Source organism: Pteropus medius, unplaced genomic scaffold, assembly GCF_902729225.1.
Source record: "Pteropus medius unplaced genomic scaffold, Ma_sr-lr_union100, whole genome shotgun sequence".
Taxonomy (NCBI): domain Eukaryota; kingdom Metazoa; phylum Chordata; class Mammalia; order Chiroptera; family Pteropodidae; genus Pteropus; species Pteropus medius.
This window is the reverse complement of record NW_024349799.1, coordinates 16,541,623-16,561,489: the sequence shown is the minus strand read 5'-3', so window position 1 is coordinate 16,561,489 and position 19,867 is coordinate 16,541,623. Positions and strand designations below refer to the sequence as shown.

The window sequence follows — 19,867 nt, the reverse complement described above, 5'->3', positions numbered from 1 at the left end:
GATCCTTATTTTTTAATTTGTTTATGTGGTGAATCACATTAATTGATTAGCATATGTCGAACCATACCTGTGCCTCTGGGAAGACCACTTGATCGTGGTGTATAATCTTTTTAATATGTTTCTATATTTGGTTCGCTACTATCTTATTTAGGATTTTTGCATCTGTGTTCATGAGAGATATTCGTCTGTAGTTTTCTTTTTTTGTGTTATCTTTACCAGGTTTTGGTATCAGGGTAATATTAGCCTGATAAAATGAATTGGGAAGTAGTGCTTGCTCTTCTATTTTTTGGAAGAGTTTGAGGAGAATAGGTATTAAATCTTCTTTGAATGTTTGGTAGAATTTGCTGGTGAAGCCATCTAATCCTGGACTTTTACTTTTTGGTAGGTTTTTGATGATTGTTTCCATTTTCAGACTGCTGATCAGTCTATTTAGATTTTCCAGTTCTTCTTGATTCAGTCTAGGAAGATTGTATTTTTCTAAATACTAGTTCATTTCTTCTAAGTTATTAAATTTGGTGTTATATAGTTTTTCATAGTATTCTTGTATGAACCTTTGTATTTCTGCAGTGTCTGTCATAATTTCCCCTCTTTCATCCCTGATTTTGTTTATTTATGTTCTTTCTCTTTTTTCTTTAGTGAGTCTAGACAGGGGCTTGTCAATTTTATTAACTTTTGCAAAGAACCAGCTCTTTGTTGCATTTATTTTTTCTATTTTTTTCTTTGTTTGTTTTCAATTTCATTTATTTCTGCTCTAATTTTGATTATTTCTTTCCTTCTGCTGACTTAAGGCTTTATTTGTTCTTCCTTTTTTAGTTTTTTAAGATAAAGTGTTAGGTTGTTTATTTGGGTTCGTTCTTGTTTTTGGAGGTAGGCCTGTAATGATATGAACTTTCCTCTTATGACCTCTTTTGCCATGTCCCAAAAGTTTTGATATGTTTTACTATCGTTATCATTCATTTCTATGTATCTCTTGATCTCTCTTTTTATTTCTTCTCTGACTCAGTTATTCTTCAGTAGCATGTTGTTTAATCTCCATGTATTTGTGGTTCTTCCTGATTTCTTTCTGCAGTTGATCTCTGCCATTTGCTTGAAATATTATTTTCCACTCTTTCACTTTAAGTCTATATTTGTCTTTGGAGCTGAGATGTGTCTCCTGCAGGTAGCTATGGTTGGGAGTTGTTTTTTGATCCATTCTGCAACTCTATGCCTTTTTATTGTGAGTTCAGTCCATTTACATTTAGGGCAATTATTAAAATATGAGATCATCTTATAGCCATTTTATCTTTTGCTTTCTGTTAGCTTGGTGTTTCCATCGCTTCCTTGTTCTGTGTTTCTGTTGTCTTTATTTTGGTTGGCTTTTGAGGGTTTTCCATCTGGTTCTTCTTGTTTCGTGTTATATACTTCAGTTCTGAATCTTTTGTGGTTACCATTATGAATATGTAAAGGATAGTTATATATATTCAGTCGTCCGTTTTCTTCTGCGTGTGCCTTATCTCCATTCTCCTTTGCAAATTTCGATCTTTGAATTCTCCACTTTTCAGTCATTGTTATCTCAGTTTGTCCCCATGTATGCTGAACATTCATTACTATGTTGTTATAACAATTTTCTTCTTATTATTTAAGCTTATAATGCCCTGTTCTTAGTAAGGTTTGCATTCCTCTGCTTCTATTTGCGTGATAGTCACTTTACTTCTAATTATGTATTTTTTCGTTGTTATTTTGCTTTAGGTAAGCTGACCCCACTCAGCATTTCCTGTAGGGCAGGCCTTGTAGTGGAGAATGTCCTCAATTTTTGTATGTCTGGAAAGGTCTTTATTTCTCTTTCATATCTAAAGGAGAGCTAAACTGGATACATTGTTATTATTCTAGGCTGGTAGTTCCTTTCACTTAATAGTTTAAATATTTGATTCCATTCCTTTCTGGCTTGTAAGGTTTCTGCTGAGAAGGCTGATGATAATCTAATGGTTTTCCTTTATAAGTTACCGTTTTCTTCTCCCTGGCTGCCTTGAGAATTCTCTTTGTCGTTGATTTTTTATAACTTTAATACGATGTGTCTTGGTGAAGGCCTTTTCGGGTTGAGATAATTCAGTGTTCTGTTGACTTCTTGAATTACAAGCTCCAGCTCATTCCTTAGATTTGGGAAATTCTCATCCACTATTAGTCTGAAAATGCTTTCTAGTCCCTGCTCCTTTTCCTCGCCTTCGACAATGCCCATTATTCTTATGTTTCCTCTCCTGATGATATAGCTAGTTCTTGTATTTCTCTTTCATTATTTTTCATTCTTTGATTTCTGTCTTCTTCCTTCTGATTTATTTCTAGATTTCTGTCTTTGATATCACTGATCATTTCTTCCATTTGGTTGACTCTATTTCCCAAGCTTGCTATTTCACTTTTCAACTCTTGCAGTGTGTTTTTTTATCTCCAGAAGATCTATTCTGTTCTTTTTGAGGGTTTCGATCTCCTTGCTGTGCTCGTCTAGCTGTTTTTTTTTAATTCCTGAAATTGTTGATACGACTCGTTTTGGATTTCACTGAGTTTTTTCAGAAGTACCATCCTGAAGTTTCTGTCATTTAAGTTGCATGTTTCTATGTATAGTGACTGAATAGCAGCTCTGACGAGCTCAACGAATAAATGACGTATGAGGTTCTAGAAAGCACAATACAGGAGAGTAGCAACATAAAAATGGTTAGGAGGACAAGACCTCAGGAAATCACAAAGAGATACAAAAGAGAGTGCCAAGAGAAGAGCAAGGAGCAGATCAAAGTACAGAGGTATGCAGAGGCTAGCAATGGATGACATAAAGTCAGTTTAACAAAGGACTAGCACCATTTTTAAAGTGTAAACTATGAGTATGGTGCTAAGCACTCCATATTTATTTTCTCATTTAATTCTCACAGAACTCTGTCTGGTAACTACTGTCATGTCTTTGTAATCAAGACACAGAAGTTGTAAAGAGTAACAAGTAGCCCAAGATTATAAAGCTCTTAACAGAACTTAAACCCAGGACTGTCCAACTCTCCCTACTCACAGCTTAACACAATAATTCCTTCCTCATAGCTAATCTCTTCCTGTCCTATAGTTGGAGGAGATAAATTTCTCCTCTTATGAATTTGTCCCATGCATACGATCTCTCCCTAAGTGCTGTGCAGGCCCAGAAAAATGTAGCATTTGAAGTTAGTATAGGAGTAATAAGAGAATGTTCCCTGGAGATAGTGACAGGTAACATTTATCAAGCACTTTCTAGCCAAATTACTTTTATGTTTTACTGCCTTCAATCCATACAAAAATCCTATAAGGTAGGTATTAATAATAATAACTGAGACTTAATTACATCTCGTGTGTCAAGATCTAATCAAAGAGGTAAGGTAACTGGTCCAAGGTTATGAAGAGCTGAGTTCAAACCAGGCAGTCTGCTGTCAAATTCAATGCTCTTAAACGCCTCACTCTAATCCTCTGAAAGAGTGAATAAATGATTTGCACAGCTATTAAGTGGTGGAACTAGGATTTAAGCCAGAGAGTCTGTTCAAAGGTGGCAGAGGGACTCATCAGGAATATCCCAACACCTGCCACCTCTGGGACAGGCGGTTTGTTGATACAGGTTATTCGCTCTGCTAAGAAGGCAGAGGGTATTTCTAAGAAGCCCTTGTTACCTTAAAAAATGTCCTCACAGATGAATTTTCCTAGTTAACATTAAGGCAAGCCCACTCAGGGTTTAAAATCATAGCAGTGACACAGTAGTGTCACATAGCTGTGACACATAGCACAGTTACAAGAGTTCAGCCTTGCCCCAAGCTACATCTCTCCATCCTGGATGCAATTGTCCACTCCCTACTTCTCCAATCTTCCCACTCCCATCTTCCACCCTGCATGTCCGTACAAACTTCAGTTAACCTCAGGTTAACTCAATCTCTCTCTCTCTCTCTCGCTCTCTCTCTCTCTCTCTCTCTATCCATTTTCTCATTTTCCTGGTATAAATGGACAATTCAGCACAGTGGAAAAAGCTGTGAAGTTGGAGTCCAGATGTTTGTGTTATAAACAGGTTTTTACTACTAATGAGCATTGGGACCATAAAGGGAAAAAAAGGAAAAAAGATGAAAGGAAGGGAGGGAGAGAGGAAGGAAAAAAGGAAGAAAGGCTAAAAAAAGCTAATGTTTAGTTGAATATAAACTTTTTGTCAGGTATTTAAAAATTTAACTCCATTATATATTACTCTATTTAAATTTTACAAAAATTCTTGAAGATAGGTAATCATGTTACACATAAGAAAACTGAAGTTCAGAAAATTTAACTTTTTTAAGTTCACATATTTCAGAGTTTGTTCTGAATGGAGAACTTATTCTTTTTCTGCCAACCCTTGCTGTTTCCCAAGGCCTTTGCCATTATCCTATCTGTCTGTCTGTCTGTCTGTCTGTCTGTCTAACTATCTATCTATCTATCTATCTATCTATCTATCTATCTATCTATCTATCTATCATCTATTTATCCACCTATCTATTATCTATCAATTTTCCCTTCTGTGATGTGAAAGGCTGTACTGCATTATCTCTGGATTTACTTAGAGGTATAAGATTCTATAAATATTGATTCCTCTGCCTGGATCAATTTAAATAGCCTCCATGGCTTTCTCCAGACTCTCTTTACTTCCTTCCCTTTTTACCCCAATAAGTTCCCTTCTGACTTCCCTCTACTTGCCAGCTCTGTCCTCATTCTTCTGGTCACTTAGAGTGGAAAACTTTACCATTATATTTCATTACCACTCCCTGAATCCAAGTATCACTCAATCCTTTATTTTCCTATCAACAAGGAAAAAGCCACATGAAGATCATGAGAGATCTTCCTGGAGCAGTGGGAAGTCTCATGGTGTGAACTTACCCTTCTGTGAATGCTCTGGGTAGAGCTCTTGGATGGGATTTCTTGTATAGAGGGAAGTGAGTATTATGCTGACCCAAGGTTGCCTGTCTCCAAAGGCTTATAAAGAGAGTGAGGCCAGGGTCAAGAGAGTCTATCTTGGTGTTCTCTCCATTTGGGAACTAACAAGCACCTAGAGGCCCTAAAAATTATTCCCCTCCCCTGCCCCCACCTGGGATTGTACAAGAGGCCTAAGGCAGACAAACAATCCCACTCCTTAAGGGTTTTTCTCATCTGCCTAGTATTTTGGTCTCTATTAAAGAAACATTCGATTCATGACATCTCTCCAGGCTCATAGTATCTCTGAGAAAGGAGCAAAGCTATAGTCACTATATCGTAGATGGGAAAAATAAGATCCAGGAGGCTTAGATAACTTGCCAAGGCCAGAGAGTATGTCTATGGTGAAGGTCAGGTTGGGCCTCAGATAAGCTGATTCTGGTACTTTTTCTCATTAACGTTTCACATTGGTTTTTTTAAGGTATATTTTTTAAAAATTAAGTTACTAAGGTATAATTTTAATTGTCATGTCTTCTTGATTACCTCCTCCAACACTTAGTCTAATTCAAAGTTACAAAGATGTTTCTCCTATTTTTAAAAGTTTTATAGTTTTAACTCTTTTACTTAGATCTATGATCCATTTTTAGTTGTTTTTTATTGGTACAAGGTAAGAGTTGAGGATTTTTTTTTTCCCATATAGAGATATGTTTGTTTCAGCACCATGTTTTGGAAAGACTGTCCTTTTTCTGTTGAATTAACGTGGAAGCTTTGACAAAAGTCAACTGACCATATATGTGTGGTCTGCTTCTAAACTCTACTCTATTCCATTGATCTATATATTTATTGCACTGTCCTTGGTTACTGTAGCTTAACAGTATGTTCTGAAATCAAGTAGCTTAAGTCTCCTAAATTTGTTATTATTTTTCAAAATTATTTTGGACTCCAGATACTTTGTTTTCTCATGTAAAATTTAGAATCAGCTTGCCAATTTCTATAAAACATATGCCAAGATCTACAGATCAATTTGGAGGAATTGACGTATTAACAATATTGAGTCTTCTGATTCATGAACAGACATAGCTCTTCATTCATTTAGGGCTTTCTATATTTCTCTCAGTCATGTCATAGTTTTCAGTATATCTGTCTTACACATATTTTTAAATTTATCTTTATTTCATGTTTTTAATGTATTTTAAATGTTATTTTTAATATCAAATTTCAATTTTTTGTTATTATATTGAAATACAATTAATTTTTCTATACTATGTATCATATAGTTTGTACTCTTTGTATACTTTGACCTTGTATGCTCTGATTTTATTAACTTCACTTATTAGTTCTAGTACCTTTTTGTAGATTGTTTGAGATTTTCAACAAAGGACATTATGTTATGATGAATAAAACAGTTTTACTTCCTCCATTTTGTAATCTGTATGACTTTTATTTTTCTTGTCAGATTGTACTGGTTAGAACCTCCAACACAATGTTAAAAAGAAGTTGTGAATGCCAACAACCTTGCCTTGCTCCTGATCTTGGGGGAATACATTCAGTCTTTCTCCATTAACGATATTGTTACCTTTAAGTTCTTTGTAGGCATCCTTTATCAAGCTGATAAAGTTACTTTCTCTTCCTAGTTTCATGTGAGTTTTCACCACAAATGAATGTTGAATTTTGTCACATGTTTTTTCTGAATCTATTGAGGCAATCATATGTTTTTTCATGTTTAGTCAGCTGACATGGTGAATTAAGTTGGTTGATTTTTAAATAATAGACCTATTTGTGTCCATTATTTATTATTATACTTCTTAGAATGTCACTTAACATTTATTATACTGTAAATATGCTAGTGATAAGTTCTCTTCATTTTTTTTTCCTTTGAGAAAATCCTTATTTCACTTTCTGTTTTGAAAGACATTTTGGTTGGACATAGTACTCTGTGTTGACAGCTTTTTATTTTCATCATTTAAAAGTTATTGCTCTAATTTCTTCTGGCTTACATATTCTCTAATAAGAAGTATACTGTCATTCTTATTCTTCTATATGTAAAGTTTTTTTCTCTGACTGACTTCAAGACTTTATGTTTAGTATTCAGCAGTTTGATTACGGTGTGTCTAGGTGTGTTTTCCTTTAAACTAATTCTATTTGAATGATAATTAAAGTTATCATATCAGGTCACAGGCCCTAAGTGGTGCTCTTACAGTGTAAGAAACCCTTCTGCCTCCTATTTGGACATTTCCTGTAGGTAATTTACCTGGTCATAATTTTTAAGCAGGATGAACATATGCAAAGGAGGCAGGTAAAATGGAAAGCTTTAAAAAGTTATTAATAGAAATTATGGCTGTACCAATAAATGAGATATAGAATTTGGCTGAGCTAAGAGATGATATGCTAATAAGTTTTCAGTTAGAGGATGTCAAGGATCACTGAGTACTACACTGGACATCTAATGAAGTTTCCTATGTACTGACCAGGCAGAAGATGGAGGCCAGATATATTTCTTACCCATATGGGGCTGCCTTGTTCCAGATTCATAGCAGAGTATGCAAAACCTAGGCCTGTTCCACATCTTCTTCTTATCTGAGGTCATTTCTGTACTGGTTCCAAAGTATTGGGATATTCCAGTTTGTGGTCAGTGACTTGAGATCCCATTACAACGATAGAGTTATTTACAGCTTATTATAAAGCACAGAAATTTAACAATCACTTACCTACAGACCCTTCGAGCACTGAAAACCAGGCCTGATTATTTTACTCATATGAAGTTTAAATTAATAAATGTGTATAAAATTTTTTTGACCCATACAGAATCAGTGTTTCCTGTAGTTCTCACATCCTAGTATAAGGACTGTAGAACATACCCTAATGGAACAACCAAAAATTCTGTGTGGTCCTCTTGAGAAAAAGACCTAGATAGCAGTGTTAGACAAGAGGACAAGGTTGGTATCTCAAGGCCTGACCCAGGACAGGGAGAGTTTGGGATGTGGAAAAACACAGGGGAAAACTGAGGTTCTAACCTTAGAGACCAAGACTGAGCACCAATTTCAGGGACCAGAGGCAGGACAGAAGCCAATTTCAGAGTAAGAAAGTTTAGAGCTATGTGGAAATGTAACAGAGAGGGAATAATAAAGAGAACTCCAATTATTTGTGAATTCTTTCCAGCTCATTTTTATTGGCTCACAGATTTGTGCTTCATGGGACAGTCAAGAATTCTAAGAGGGTCAAGTAAACAAATTGATGACCTCTATTTTTAATCATTATCTGACCAAATGATGGTATACAAATGAACAGATATCAGAAGAGCAAGGCTAGCAAGAAGATGAGTTTAATTAGAATTTGCTTGGTTTTTAATGTATGTAGAAATGTTCATTAGACTGGTGAATCTGAAGTTTGGAAATGAGAAGTCATTGGGGCAGATAAAATCACTCAAATGAATGGGGTAATTCAGGATGTCCTATTAAATTAGCATAATTTCTCAAACTATTCAAATCACAGTTTAGTTACATAAATGGTTATAACTGTAATGCACACATGTTTTGGCCTTGAGTATAGAGAAGACACTTCTAGAGTTTACCATTAAGTATATTGTTTGACTCAGTGAGAAATAGATGCCTCCTATTTTATTTTAAAAAATGATACTATTTTTTCTTGTAAAATTTATTGCAAACAGTTGCAATGCCTCTATGCAACTTAATTTGAAATTACTTAAAATATTCTATTCATCCTTGGAAACATCTTTTAGATTTCAAGTGTATTAAGTTCTAGTATTTGTTCTTGAACAAGCAACTGTGTCCTATTGCCCTTCAGCTTTTTCATCTGTAAAGTTAAAAGTAATAATGATGCTACACTGTAAGCCAGACAAGGATATCTTGAAAATTAAATGAGACACAGGCATGAAAGTATTTTTGTGAATTTAGAAGCACTACTTGCATATAAAGAATTATTATTACTATATTTAGTGGTATTTGTATATCCTTAAACCCACAGTATTTTCAATTTTCATGCTGTCCTTTAAGAGAGAAATTTATACTTCTGACAATGCTAAGAGAAACCTCAAATAAAAATAATGACTATATATTAATAACTAACATTGTTATAACACTTTGCCACAACAGACTGGATTCTTTGAGGGTAGAAACTGAGTTTTTCTCTCTGTAGTCCATTGTCCAGCATAGTGCTGGTCGTTAGGACTCGAATAAACATTTGTTGGGCGAGCAAATACATGAAAAAAATTTTGATATACATTTATTAATTTAAACCTTATATGATTATTGTAAGATAATCAGGCATGGTTTTCAATGCTCAAAGGGTCTGTAGGTAAGTGATTGTTAAATTTCTGTGCTTTATAATAAGCTGTAAATAACTCTATAATTGTAATTAACATGTTTTATTATAATTTTCTGTGTATTATAAGTACCTGAGGACAGGTGTTAAATCAGTACAGCAAACAGACATTGTTAACAATTGAACACATCAATTATTTACAAGATAATTTGTTAACAAAAGAAGTGACTGGGAAGTTAAAATTACCTAGAACTCAGTACTTAATTATTATATTTTACTATATTTCCTTCAATAAATACTTCAATGAGTACTTTCTCTTAATAAATATGTAAACATATAGAAAATCAATCATTTTTGTTATAACTATTTCATTTCCTCACATTCCTTTGTATCTCCATTCTCTTAGACTTCCTAAACCTCTTGTTTTGTTGGTGGTGGTGTTTGCATACTAACATATCAACATGCAGCTCTTTTTATCTTTGAATAAAATCCAAATGTCTCTTAATCTTGTTTCTTCATTGGCTCACCTTGGAACTTCCCTTCTTTCAAACACAGCTAACTTCTCCAAAGGGTTGTCTTCATCTGTGATCTTCATTTCCTGACTTCTCGTTCACTCTATAATCTTATTGTGATGATCTCCTGCTCCCACCACTCTTCTTAAAGGGCCCTGGAAGAGGTCACACTCTGCTTGGAATGGCCTTTTCCCTAGTCGACTTGGCCAATGCCCACTCACCTTTTAACACATGACTAAATCTCCATCTCTTCCAGGACGCCTTTTCTCAACACCTTCATTTCCCTGCCACAAAAGACTCGTTATCCTCACTGAGCATGTAAGCCATCTAAAATATAGCACCTATATGCATTTCTATAACTTGGCCTGTTTGGCTCCCTCCAATATCAAGTCTAGAGCTTGTGCTCTACTCTTATCTCAAAACTTAGTGTTATTCCTGTTACATTTTAGCTGCTCAATGAATGCTTTTGAATCCATTAATAATAAATTAATAATAGAGTTATGTTTTTATGGAAATATGTCAGGTCCAGTTTACTATCAGATCCAATTTAGTGACAAGTCTGAACCTCTTTTCTCTCCCTAGATAATGCCTAGTTAGTAAGACCATCTTCCTTAAAACAAGACAGAGATTCATCCCATTAGTAGTATTACTTGGGTACCTTTTCTGTGTTGGTAGTAATTTCTTTTATTATAAATTTAGAGTTCTGATAGAACTAGAAAATTCTAGGAAAGGCACATACATTAAATATAGAACCTTTTTCAATGATGTCAAATGTCTCCAAAACTAGAACCTCAAAAGTCTAGATTGGGAATGACAAACTCAGATGCCTACAGGGGCCAGGCAGATGATGTGGTCAGGAGGAAGACTTGGACAAACTGGAGAGTACTGGCCCTCTCCAAAGAGGGCCATAGAAACAGCCCTATGTGGTTGCTGACAAATGAGGATGTGGACCCACTATTGAAAGATTTCATTTTACAATGAGTGGTGGAAAACATGGGAAATCTGTTGGTTTTTATTTTTAAGTACTATAAACTACATTTCTATGCTTTGGATACAGGTAAGGGGTCTATTAGCTGGTGAATTCTGTAAAACAAAGAGAAAAAGATTTTTTTCCATTCCTTTTCTATGTGTAAATGTTTCTAATTATCAGAATAGTAAATGTACACAGAATCTTTCTCCAGGGTTCCTAGTGGTGTGTGGGAATTTCAGAGATGCTCTAGAGCCAGCCACCATAGAATGAGCAAAACTTAATCCAAATTTGCTCCTGAATTACTCTGTAAACTCCTATCTACCTCTTGGCAAGGGAAATTCTACTTTTTGTTTCACTTGATCTAATGTCTTGGGGTTTTTTTTTTAATTTCTTATTTTAAAAATAAGACAAGTAAATGCAGAGATATACCTTGTTCTAGAAAGGGAAAATCAATGATTCAAAGACGTCAATTCTTCCTAAATCTATACATTGATACTATATTAGTTGAATTTTACAAATGGATTTAAAAAATTAATCTAGAAGAATTATTGTAGTTGTAGGAATGAGTAAGGTTAAGACATGCCAATGTAAAGGAAAAAAGAATAGCAAGAAAGACCTCAACAACTACGTGTTAATTTGTATTCTAATACCATAGTGATTAAAAAGTGTAGTGCCAGAAAAGAGAGTTTAACAGACCCAAAACTATAGGAGTATTTACCAGATAACAAAGACGTCATTTCATATCAGTGGGGGGAAAAAAAATCAATGAATTTATTCATTCAAAAATGAAAAACCTTTTTTCTAGGCATGATACCAAAAGCAGATATCAAAACCTTATAGAAAAAAAGATCATGTAATTCAACTACATATAAATTTAAAACTTTATGGCAAAAGAGACCATCACATTTACAATATTCATGAGACAAAGAATAAATATCATTAATAAGAGCACTTTCCAATTTGTAAAAAAAAGATATATCTGTGTCAACATATATTTATAATGTATATTTTATGTATTTTATCTATGTCTAAATATATATATTTAGAAATATATATTTCTAAGATGTTTGTCTTTGTGTGTATATATGTACACATATGTATATATACATACTTTACTAGTGATTAACTAATTTAGAATTAAAGGAGCACTGAGTTATAACGTTTGGCCTATCATATTGGCAAAGATAGAAGTGATTATAGAGGTGTCAATTTGTTCAACCTTTTTTGAATATCAATTTGGCAATATGTTTTCAAATACCTTGAAAAAGTTCATGTCCTTTGACCCAGGAATTCTATTCATTGGACTTTATCATCAGCAAATAATTACAAGAGTGTGCACAGATGAATGTATAAGAATGTTCATTGTGGCACTCCATACAAGATTATCTGAACCAGCACGCAATCACTAATACAAGGCCGTTGAATCCATTTTGTTCCATCCATTCAAAGGATTACTATGCAGTCAAAGGAAAAAGATGAGGGAAATTTATATTTAGTTTCATGGAAAGATATCCACCTACATTATTCAGTGAAAAGAGAAGCTTACAGCTTTAGGTATAAAATAATTCTATTTTTGCAAATATGTATTAGGTGTGCAATTTTTTTAAACAATTATATGCTTAATGTCCATGATGATCATCTCTGAATGAAGGTATGGGTAATTTTAATTTCGTTTTTGTACTTTCTAATTTTTTAATATGCATGCACTTTATTGCATTATAGAGAGAATTGTTTAAAGCTATAAATGAAAGCCCTACCTCCTTACCACAATGCAGACAGAGAGGGCTGGTTTCAGGTATATGTCAGAGACGGCAAAGATTGTCATTTGATCAGAAAAACTTCCAAATGAGCTGAATCTCTTTCTCTAATTAACTTTATTGTATGTATTTTTTGTTATCATTGGCCCAATATGATAATGCTCTATCTCATCTCTATGATTTTTCTAAACAGGGCCTACTCCCTCAGACTTGGTTTTAAAATTTCTTCTTTCTGTTGGTTTACTTGTTGAAATTGGCATCCAACAATTCCCTCAACCTATATCAGCTGCCCTGGAACGAACTGTAAATCTGTTAAAGGAACAAAAACTTTATAATTCACGTTTTCATTTTATTTAAATAGTTTTTTTCTTATCACACTGATTTTTTTCTTTTTTTCTCTACAGTGCCCATCCATTTTCCCCACTCCACCTTACACATACCCTTCCTCCTTGAAATGGTTTAACTTTTGATAGGCAGTAGTTAAAGAAGTAGCCTGCCTAGATTCAAATCGCAGCTCTGATATTCACTAACTATGTGACTTTGGGCAAGTTACTTAGCCTCTCTGAGATTCCATTTCCTAATTTGTAATTTGTGAATCCATATGTACCTCATAGGGTTGCTATAAGGATTATATAAATTAATAGATATTAGTCATTTAGAACAATGCCTGTAGTAATCACGATATAAGAGACAGCTATTATAATTTTTATTGTACTCTCCTTCCTAAACCAGTCTCTGACTCAGTTTCCTCATATCCACATTCCACTTGCACTAATCACAATACCTCACGGAAGCAGTAAGTGGAGCCATGACATTCTCTAAGGTCAGAGGAAGAGATGTCACTTGGGAAGTGGTCTTCTCATGAGCACCCGCCTCAGGGCGCCCTGCACATCAGGGTTCCGGAGGCTGTAGATGATTGGATTCAGCATGGGGTTAACAATAGTGTTAAAAATTCCAACAGCTTTATCTTTATCTGAAAGCTTGGCTGAGCCTAGTCGCATGTAGTTAAAGATACCTGAACCATAGAATATGACAACCACAGTGAGATGGGAGCCACATGTGGAGAAGGCTTTTTTCCTGCCTTCGGCAGAGCGGATTCGCAGAACTGCAGCTACAACATGTGCATAGGACACAATGATGAGGACCAAGGGGGTGACGGCCATGAAGGCTGCTGCTATAAAGAGCAACTGCTCATTGAATTGGATACTGGAGCAGGAGAGCTGGAAGAGTTGTGGGAGGTCGCAGTAAAAATGATTGATCACATTGGGACCACAGAATTTAAGAGTAGATAAGGCAACAGTTTGGGTCAGTGCGTTGGCAAAGGAAAGGCCACATGACATGCCCGCCAGGGCTTGCTGGATGCCCCGGCTCATGCGGGTGCTGTAGGTGAGGGGCTGGCAAATGGCCAGGTAGCGGTCATAGGCCATGACGGTCAGCAGGAAGCAGTCTACCCCAGCCAGGAAGTGGAAGAAAAAGAGCTGTGAGATGCAAGCCCTATAGAGAATGCTTTTCTTATTGGACAGGAATTGACGCAGCATGGCAGGGACAGTGACACTGATGCACCCAACATCCAGCAGGGACAAGTTCCCCAGGAAGAAGTACATGGGAGTGTGGAGTTTGGGCTCAACGAGGATGGCAGCCAGAATGCTGAAATTGCCACCTACAGTAGCTACATAAGCAAGAAGGAATATGACAAAGAAGATGGGCTGTAGAGCTGGACTCTCTGTTAGGCCCAACAGGACAAACTCAGTGACAACTGAGTTATTTCCTGAGGCTCCCAGATCCATGGCTGTCTTCCACCAGCAGTAGAGCTGAGCAAAGCTAGAAGGTGCCAGTGGTGGTAAAAGGAGAATGAGATCTTGATAGCAACCACCAAATGTAGCCATGTCCAGGAGAGCATCAAGATGTAGGGACACAAAATTCAATGGGAAGAAAGTTAAAGACTGAGACATAATAAGAAAAGACTTAATAAATACAACCTTTTTATTATTAAATTTATTGGGGTGATTTTGGTTAATAAAATTATGTAGGTTTCAAGTGTACAATTCCATAATACATCATATGTATATTGCATTGTGTGTGGCTATCATCAACAAGACAAGTAATAGCAAGTATTGGAGAGATTGTGGGGGTAAAGGGACCCTGATACACTGCTGGAGGGAATGTAAATTGGTAAAAACACTATGAAAAACAGTATGAAAGTTCCTCAAAATATGAAAAATAGAATTATCATATGACCCAGCAATCCCTCTTCTGGATATCTACCTAAAAAAATTGAAAACATTCATCCATAAAGATATATGCACCCCGATGGTCATAGCAGCATTATTCACAGTGGCCAAGGCATAGAAACAATTGAAGTGTCCTTTGATAGGTGACTGGATAAAGAAGATGTGATACATATGTACAATGAAATATTACTCAGCCATCAGAAAAGATAAAATGCTGCCATTTGTGACAGTATGGATGGATCTTGATATAGCATGCTAAGTGAAATAAGCCAGGCAGAAAATTTGAGAACCATATAATTTCACTCATACAGAAGATATAAAACTGAAAACAACAACAAACAAGAGAAGCAGAAACTCATGGACATGGACAACAGTTTAGTGGTTACCAGAGGGAAGTGAGGAGGGGAGGTAGAGGAGGGTAAAAGGGGTCAAACATATGGTGACGAAAGGAAATTTAACTTTGAGTGGTAAAGAAATATGTATCGGTAAGAACAATGGTACTGGACAGACTCAAACAAGCATAGATTAATTGACATAAAAAGGAGAACAAATATAATACTTGAAATTTAAAGGGGGAGATTATTTTCCTGAGACCAGAGTTCCAAGAAGAAAACTCCAAGCCTGCATATGGTGGCATGGCCATAATTTGGGTGCACAATATTCAGAGGGTGAAATGGAAGCTGCAGAGGAAAGGAACAGGAAGGCATGTCCCCCCCAACCAGTGTTCCTGAAATCTCCACATACATATGTCATCAAATGTGATGACAGTAGTGACAAGTGCCATTGCTCAGCCTATTAAGAGATTAATTTGTGAAACCATGAAACTTAGTCTGGACTTTTCAGAAAAAAAGTAAAATGCAATGAAATGAAAACAGTGAAATTAATGAGATATCGCTGGGACATCTCCATAGCTGGTGACTAGTAGCTTTTTAGGTTTTCTAAATAGTAAGATTATGTTGCATTTTTCTATATAGAGTCTAAGAAATTTGAGCTTCAAAATATTGACCTTTTACTGAATAAGAAAAAAGTAAAAAGAGCTTGTGAATAGGGTGAAAGCTTCCGGGTGTAAGCTCCCAGATGTGTTCAGTGGATACCCAGTTGAGCTCTCACACAGCTAGATAAGCAGAAACTTAGACTCTGAATTTCCCTATGCCTCTAATTCCAATATCACTTACCTTCTTGCTCATCTGTCTCCTGGTTCTAAATGCACATCATCCAACATACATACCATCATGGACCTGATGACCAGATAAGGCCAAAGTCTGTTACAATGCTGTGCTGCCCACACGCACGATCACTTAGACAATGCTTTCCTTTCCCCAACCCCGAGGTGGTCACACTAATAAAATACATAGTGCTCTGCCTCAACCTCTGGCTAAGGAAAGGATATTTAAGTCACTCACATGGAGTCTACCCTGAACAGGAAAAGGCTGAAGTTAGAGCTCTCTAAGGGACAAAGAGGCATGAGCAGAGGAACACATTTCTTGATGACTAATGTTGAGAATAATGTTCTCAAGTCCACAATGAGTCAACCACCATCTAATGGTCTGGCCTGTTTTACAGGGACATGTTTGAGGATCACCTCACACTCAGTCTATCCTGATAAGAAATTCATGCTCAATCTACTCTTAATTATTTGGGTAACAGCCATGCCATTCTCCCAGTTAACAAGGCTTGAAACTTTACTTATCACTGACTCCTCCCTCCCTCTAACCCTCACATTCAAGCCCCCAAATCTCACCAGATCTTTTCAGGGAAAGGGAGAAGCCATTTCAAAGTTCAAGGGATGAACTGCACTTATAAGGAAATCAAGCTGAGAGTGTGAAGTGAGGGGTCCTGAGGTGGCACTCACCCAGCCAAGGAGACAGACATTTCTTGGGCAAAGAGGAAGGATAGTTATGCCAGCCCAGAGGCCGCCACAGAGGGGATAGCTTATAAAAACAGAGAGACAAAAAGACAAACAACTCAATTGACATCATTTTTACATTGGGATTTTCCCTGGAGTCCTCAGAAATTAGCACCTTCCAAGGGGAACCAGAGTCAGATAAACACCTGCCTTTTCCACAGACATAATTATCTCTTGTATATTTAAAATGTTTTTGACTTCCTCTAAATGAATCCAAGTATGGCCTTCATGAATATGGCAAAATCCATTCATTTAACAAAAATATTTTTCGAGCCTTGCACTCTTATCAGAATTTTACAGAGTTAAAATAAATCTCAGAAAGTCTCCAAGTGCAGTAAATGTCACACAGTGCTAAGGATGGAGCTGAGATGTGGGGTTTCTAATTTAGTCCAGTCCATCATCTCAGAAGGGAGGAGTAGTGACTTGTAACTCCCTAGCCTTGCCTGCAGCATAGGGCTGAGAGGAGGGTGGAGCCTGGGGCAGGAATTGCTCCTATTTCATCCCTGGAGCAGCGTCCCCTCCATCATCTCACAAGGTCACCTCACATCTCCCATCACAACTCAAACCACTGTCAAATCTGGCTTCTCTTCTAGTCCCAAACAAATGCCTTGCCTTATCTCTGTTCCCACAGCATAATCCAGATCCTTTAGTATTCTGATCCTAAATGTTTTCCAGCCTCATGCTCCAAACACCATAAAGGAAGATAAAAATTTGGAATATCTTCTAGACCAGGACTACTCTAGTTTTTCTAACTCCTGAAAGTAGCTTTGGGCATCAAATACAATCTTAACATTCTTCGTTAATTAAGAAAGGCTCTCATTAGCAAGTTTGGGAAAAGTTCCTTGCAGAATCAATTGAGGAGGTTCATAGTGGCTCAAGGCTGTCACAGGCCAAAAAGAAGTTGTCAGGAAATAAGGATGAGTTGGGATCTCTGTTGATAGCTGTCCAGGGAAAGTTATAGATGCTGAATGGGACCCATTACCCCTACCATGACAAGGGCTGTGTTCTCTCCCTAAAAAATCATCTTCTTTTCTCATACCCTGTTAACCCAGGATATTCCATCCTCAAAGACCCATCTCAGATCTTCTCTCTTCTAGGAGATTGCCCATGGGCTCTTGGGGCTGGGTGCCCTTCCCCTACACTCCCATAACAGTCAAAAGGCAATGCATATTGACAATCCTCAATTTTTATTTCCAACCCAGATGCTAAGTTTTTGATCATAAAACCTAACTCTGTATTAGATATTTCTACATGAACATCCCACGGGAACCTCAAGGTCATCACGTACAAAACTAAATGCATCATGTTTCCACCTATCGTACAAAAGTTACACATGCACATACACACACGTAGACCCACAAGGCTTATTGTGGAAAAGCTCACAAGCAGATAAATAGCAGAGCATAACAATCCTCTGAACTCTCCCTTTCCCACATGGAGGGAGTCTAAGCGTGAGTATGACTAGACTAGAAACACTATGGCAAGCTTTTCAATAGAGAGGGACTCCATCACCCACAAACACTGTAGGAATTGGAAGTGTGCGTAGAATGGCCTAAGAGCCAGTGCCTGCTAGATGAAGAAGTAAGTTTGTTAAACAGGGGAGTCTCCAGTGGAGCTCAGCCTTGGTTATCAGCCCTTTACTCCACTAAGATGCTGAGCCAAATTCTTGCTAAGCTACTGAAAGCGGGGAAGAAATGGGTACCCAGAACTTCTCATCCTCCAAACCAGATGCCCCTTTTCACCATGCTTAAAGGAGATGAGACTATGTATGCCATTCATTTATTTAGCAACTATTCGTTAAGCAAATTACTACTTGCCAGAAATGTGCTAGTCAAGAGGTGACCAAGACAGACATGGTCCCTGCTCACATGGAGCTTACCACCCCATGAAGAAGACAGGCCTGAACAAATAGCTATTATGTAATCACTATGCATATGAATGCATGTGCACACACATTTAATCACTTTTTGTTTATAAAAAGTCATGATATTGAATAAAATTTTATTTTCAGCTTTTGAAAACTATCTTTATATTCTGAGCTTCATGTAGTATATTATTTTTTAAATTTTTATGACTTTCTAATATTTTATCATTTGCATGTATCCAAATTTACTTAACCATTGGGTATTTAGTTTCCAATTTTCACTATTTTATTATTTATTTATTTATTTATCTATCTATTTATTTATTTATTTCGATTATTTATTTTATTTTATTAAACTTATTGGGGTGACATTATGTAACAATTAGGTTTTAAGTATATAGTTCAATAATATTTCATATGTATATTGTATTGTGTGTTCACCAAAGTTAAATTTCCTTCTGTCACCACGCATTTGACCCTCGTTACTCTTATCTACCTCCCCTCTCCCCCATTTCCCTCTGGTAACCACTAAACTGTTGTCCGTGTTAATGAGTCTGTTTGTTCGTCTTGTTCATTTGTTGTTTTCAGTTTTATATCCCACATATAAGTGAAATCATATGATTCTCAGCTTTTTCTGTCTGACTCATTTAGCTTAGCATGATATTCTCAAGGTCTAGGCATCCAAGACTCTGCATCTCAGATTTTTGACCTATGCCCTGAGTAGTCTACCCCGAATTTGTGCACAGATCTTGTCTCACCCATTGATATCCTACATCCTCAAGACTAGATTCCTATTATATCATGACAAAAGTACAAATAACTTAATTACTTATGTTGGAAGAGACAGGGGAAACATGTATTCTTTATATCCCTCACCTACGTTCTCCATATCTTTTGCCTATATCCTTATTTTGAGGGTAATTTTAACTGGCTTCAAAGCCTGGTGACTTGTTTCTTAACAGAAGTATTTTAACTCGGTTAACTATAAGGAAAAAGAAAACAGATTTATTATATAAACATGTGACAATTCAAAGCTCTCATGTAACAAAGATCAACTCGTGGAAAGAAAGCAAATTTGCTTGAGTTTTTAGACCATTTAATTTATATTGAGGTTATAGCTCTCTTTGCTAAAAACCCGCTCCTCTCTTGAAGAGTACTCTGTCTTTTATTTCTTTTATCTTTTCACTTCCCAAATTCCACAGGGCTGCAGCCTTCCTTAGCATCTCCTTCTAAAATGTACTTTCGATTAATCTTACTTTTTCTAAAAAATAAAATAAAATAAATAACTTATATTGGGACTTATGAGAGATATGATGTTGTTGATGATGATGATGGTTACATCATATTTACTTACAGACGATAGTGATACAAATTTTACTCAACTAGATGATTTTGCTACAATGCTCAGACTTCCGCTCCCAACAAAGCTGAAAAAAAACCT

At 36.3% G+C, this 19,867-nt stretch overlaps 1 protein-coding gene across 1 annotated transcript; it reads right to left on the bottom strand.

Moving 5' to 3' along the window:
- Positions 1-13,264: 13,264 nt before the first annotated feature.
- Positions 13,265-14,212, bottom strand: LOC120621190 (olfactory receptor 139-like). The gene has a single exon (XM_039886545.1). It carries the CDS (start codon positions 14,210-14,212, stop codon positions 13,265-13,267), a length of 948 nt encoding a protein of 315 aa, XP_039742479.1.
- Positions 14,213-19,867: the final 5,655 nt, after the last annotated feature.

What these genes read in the sequence shown, in the direction of transcription:
- LOC120621190 (XM_039886545.1), bottom strand. Translation starts at nt 14,212, where the DNA reads ATGGATCTGGGAGCCTCAGGAAATAACTCAGTTGTCACTGAGTTTGTC.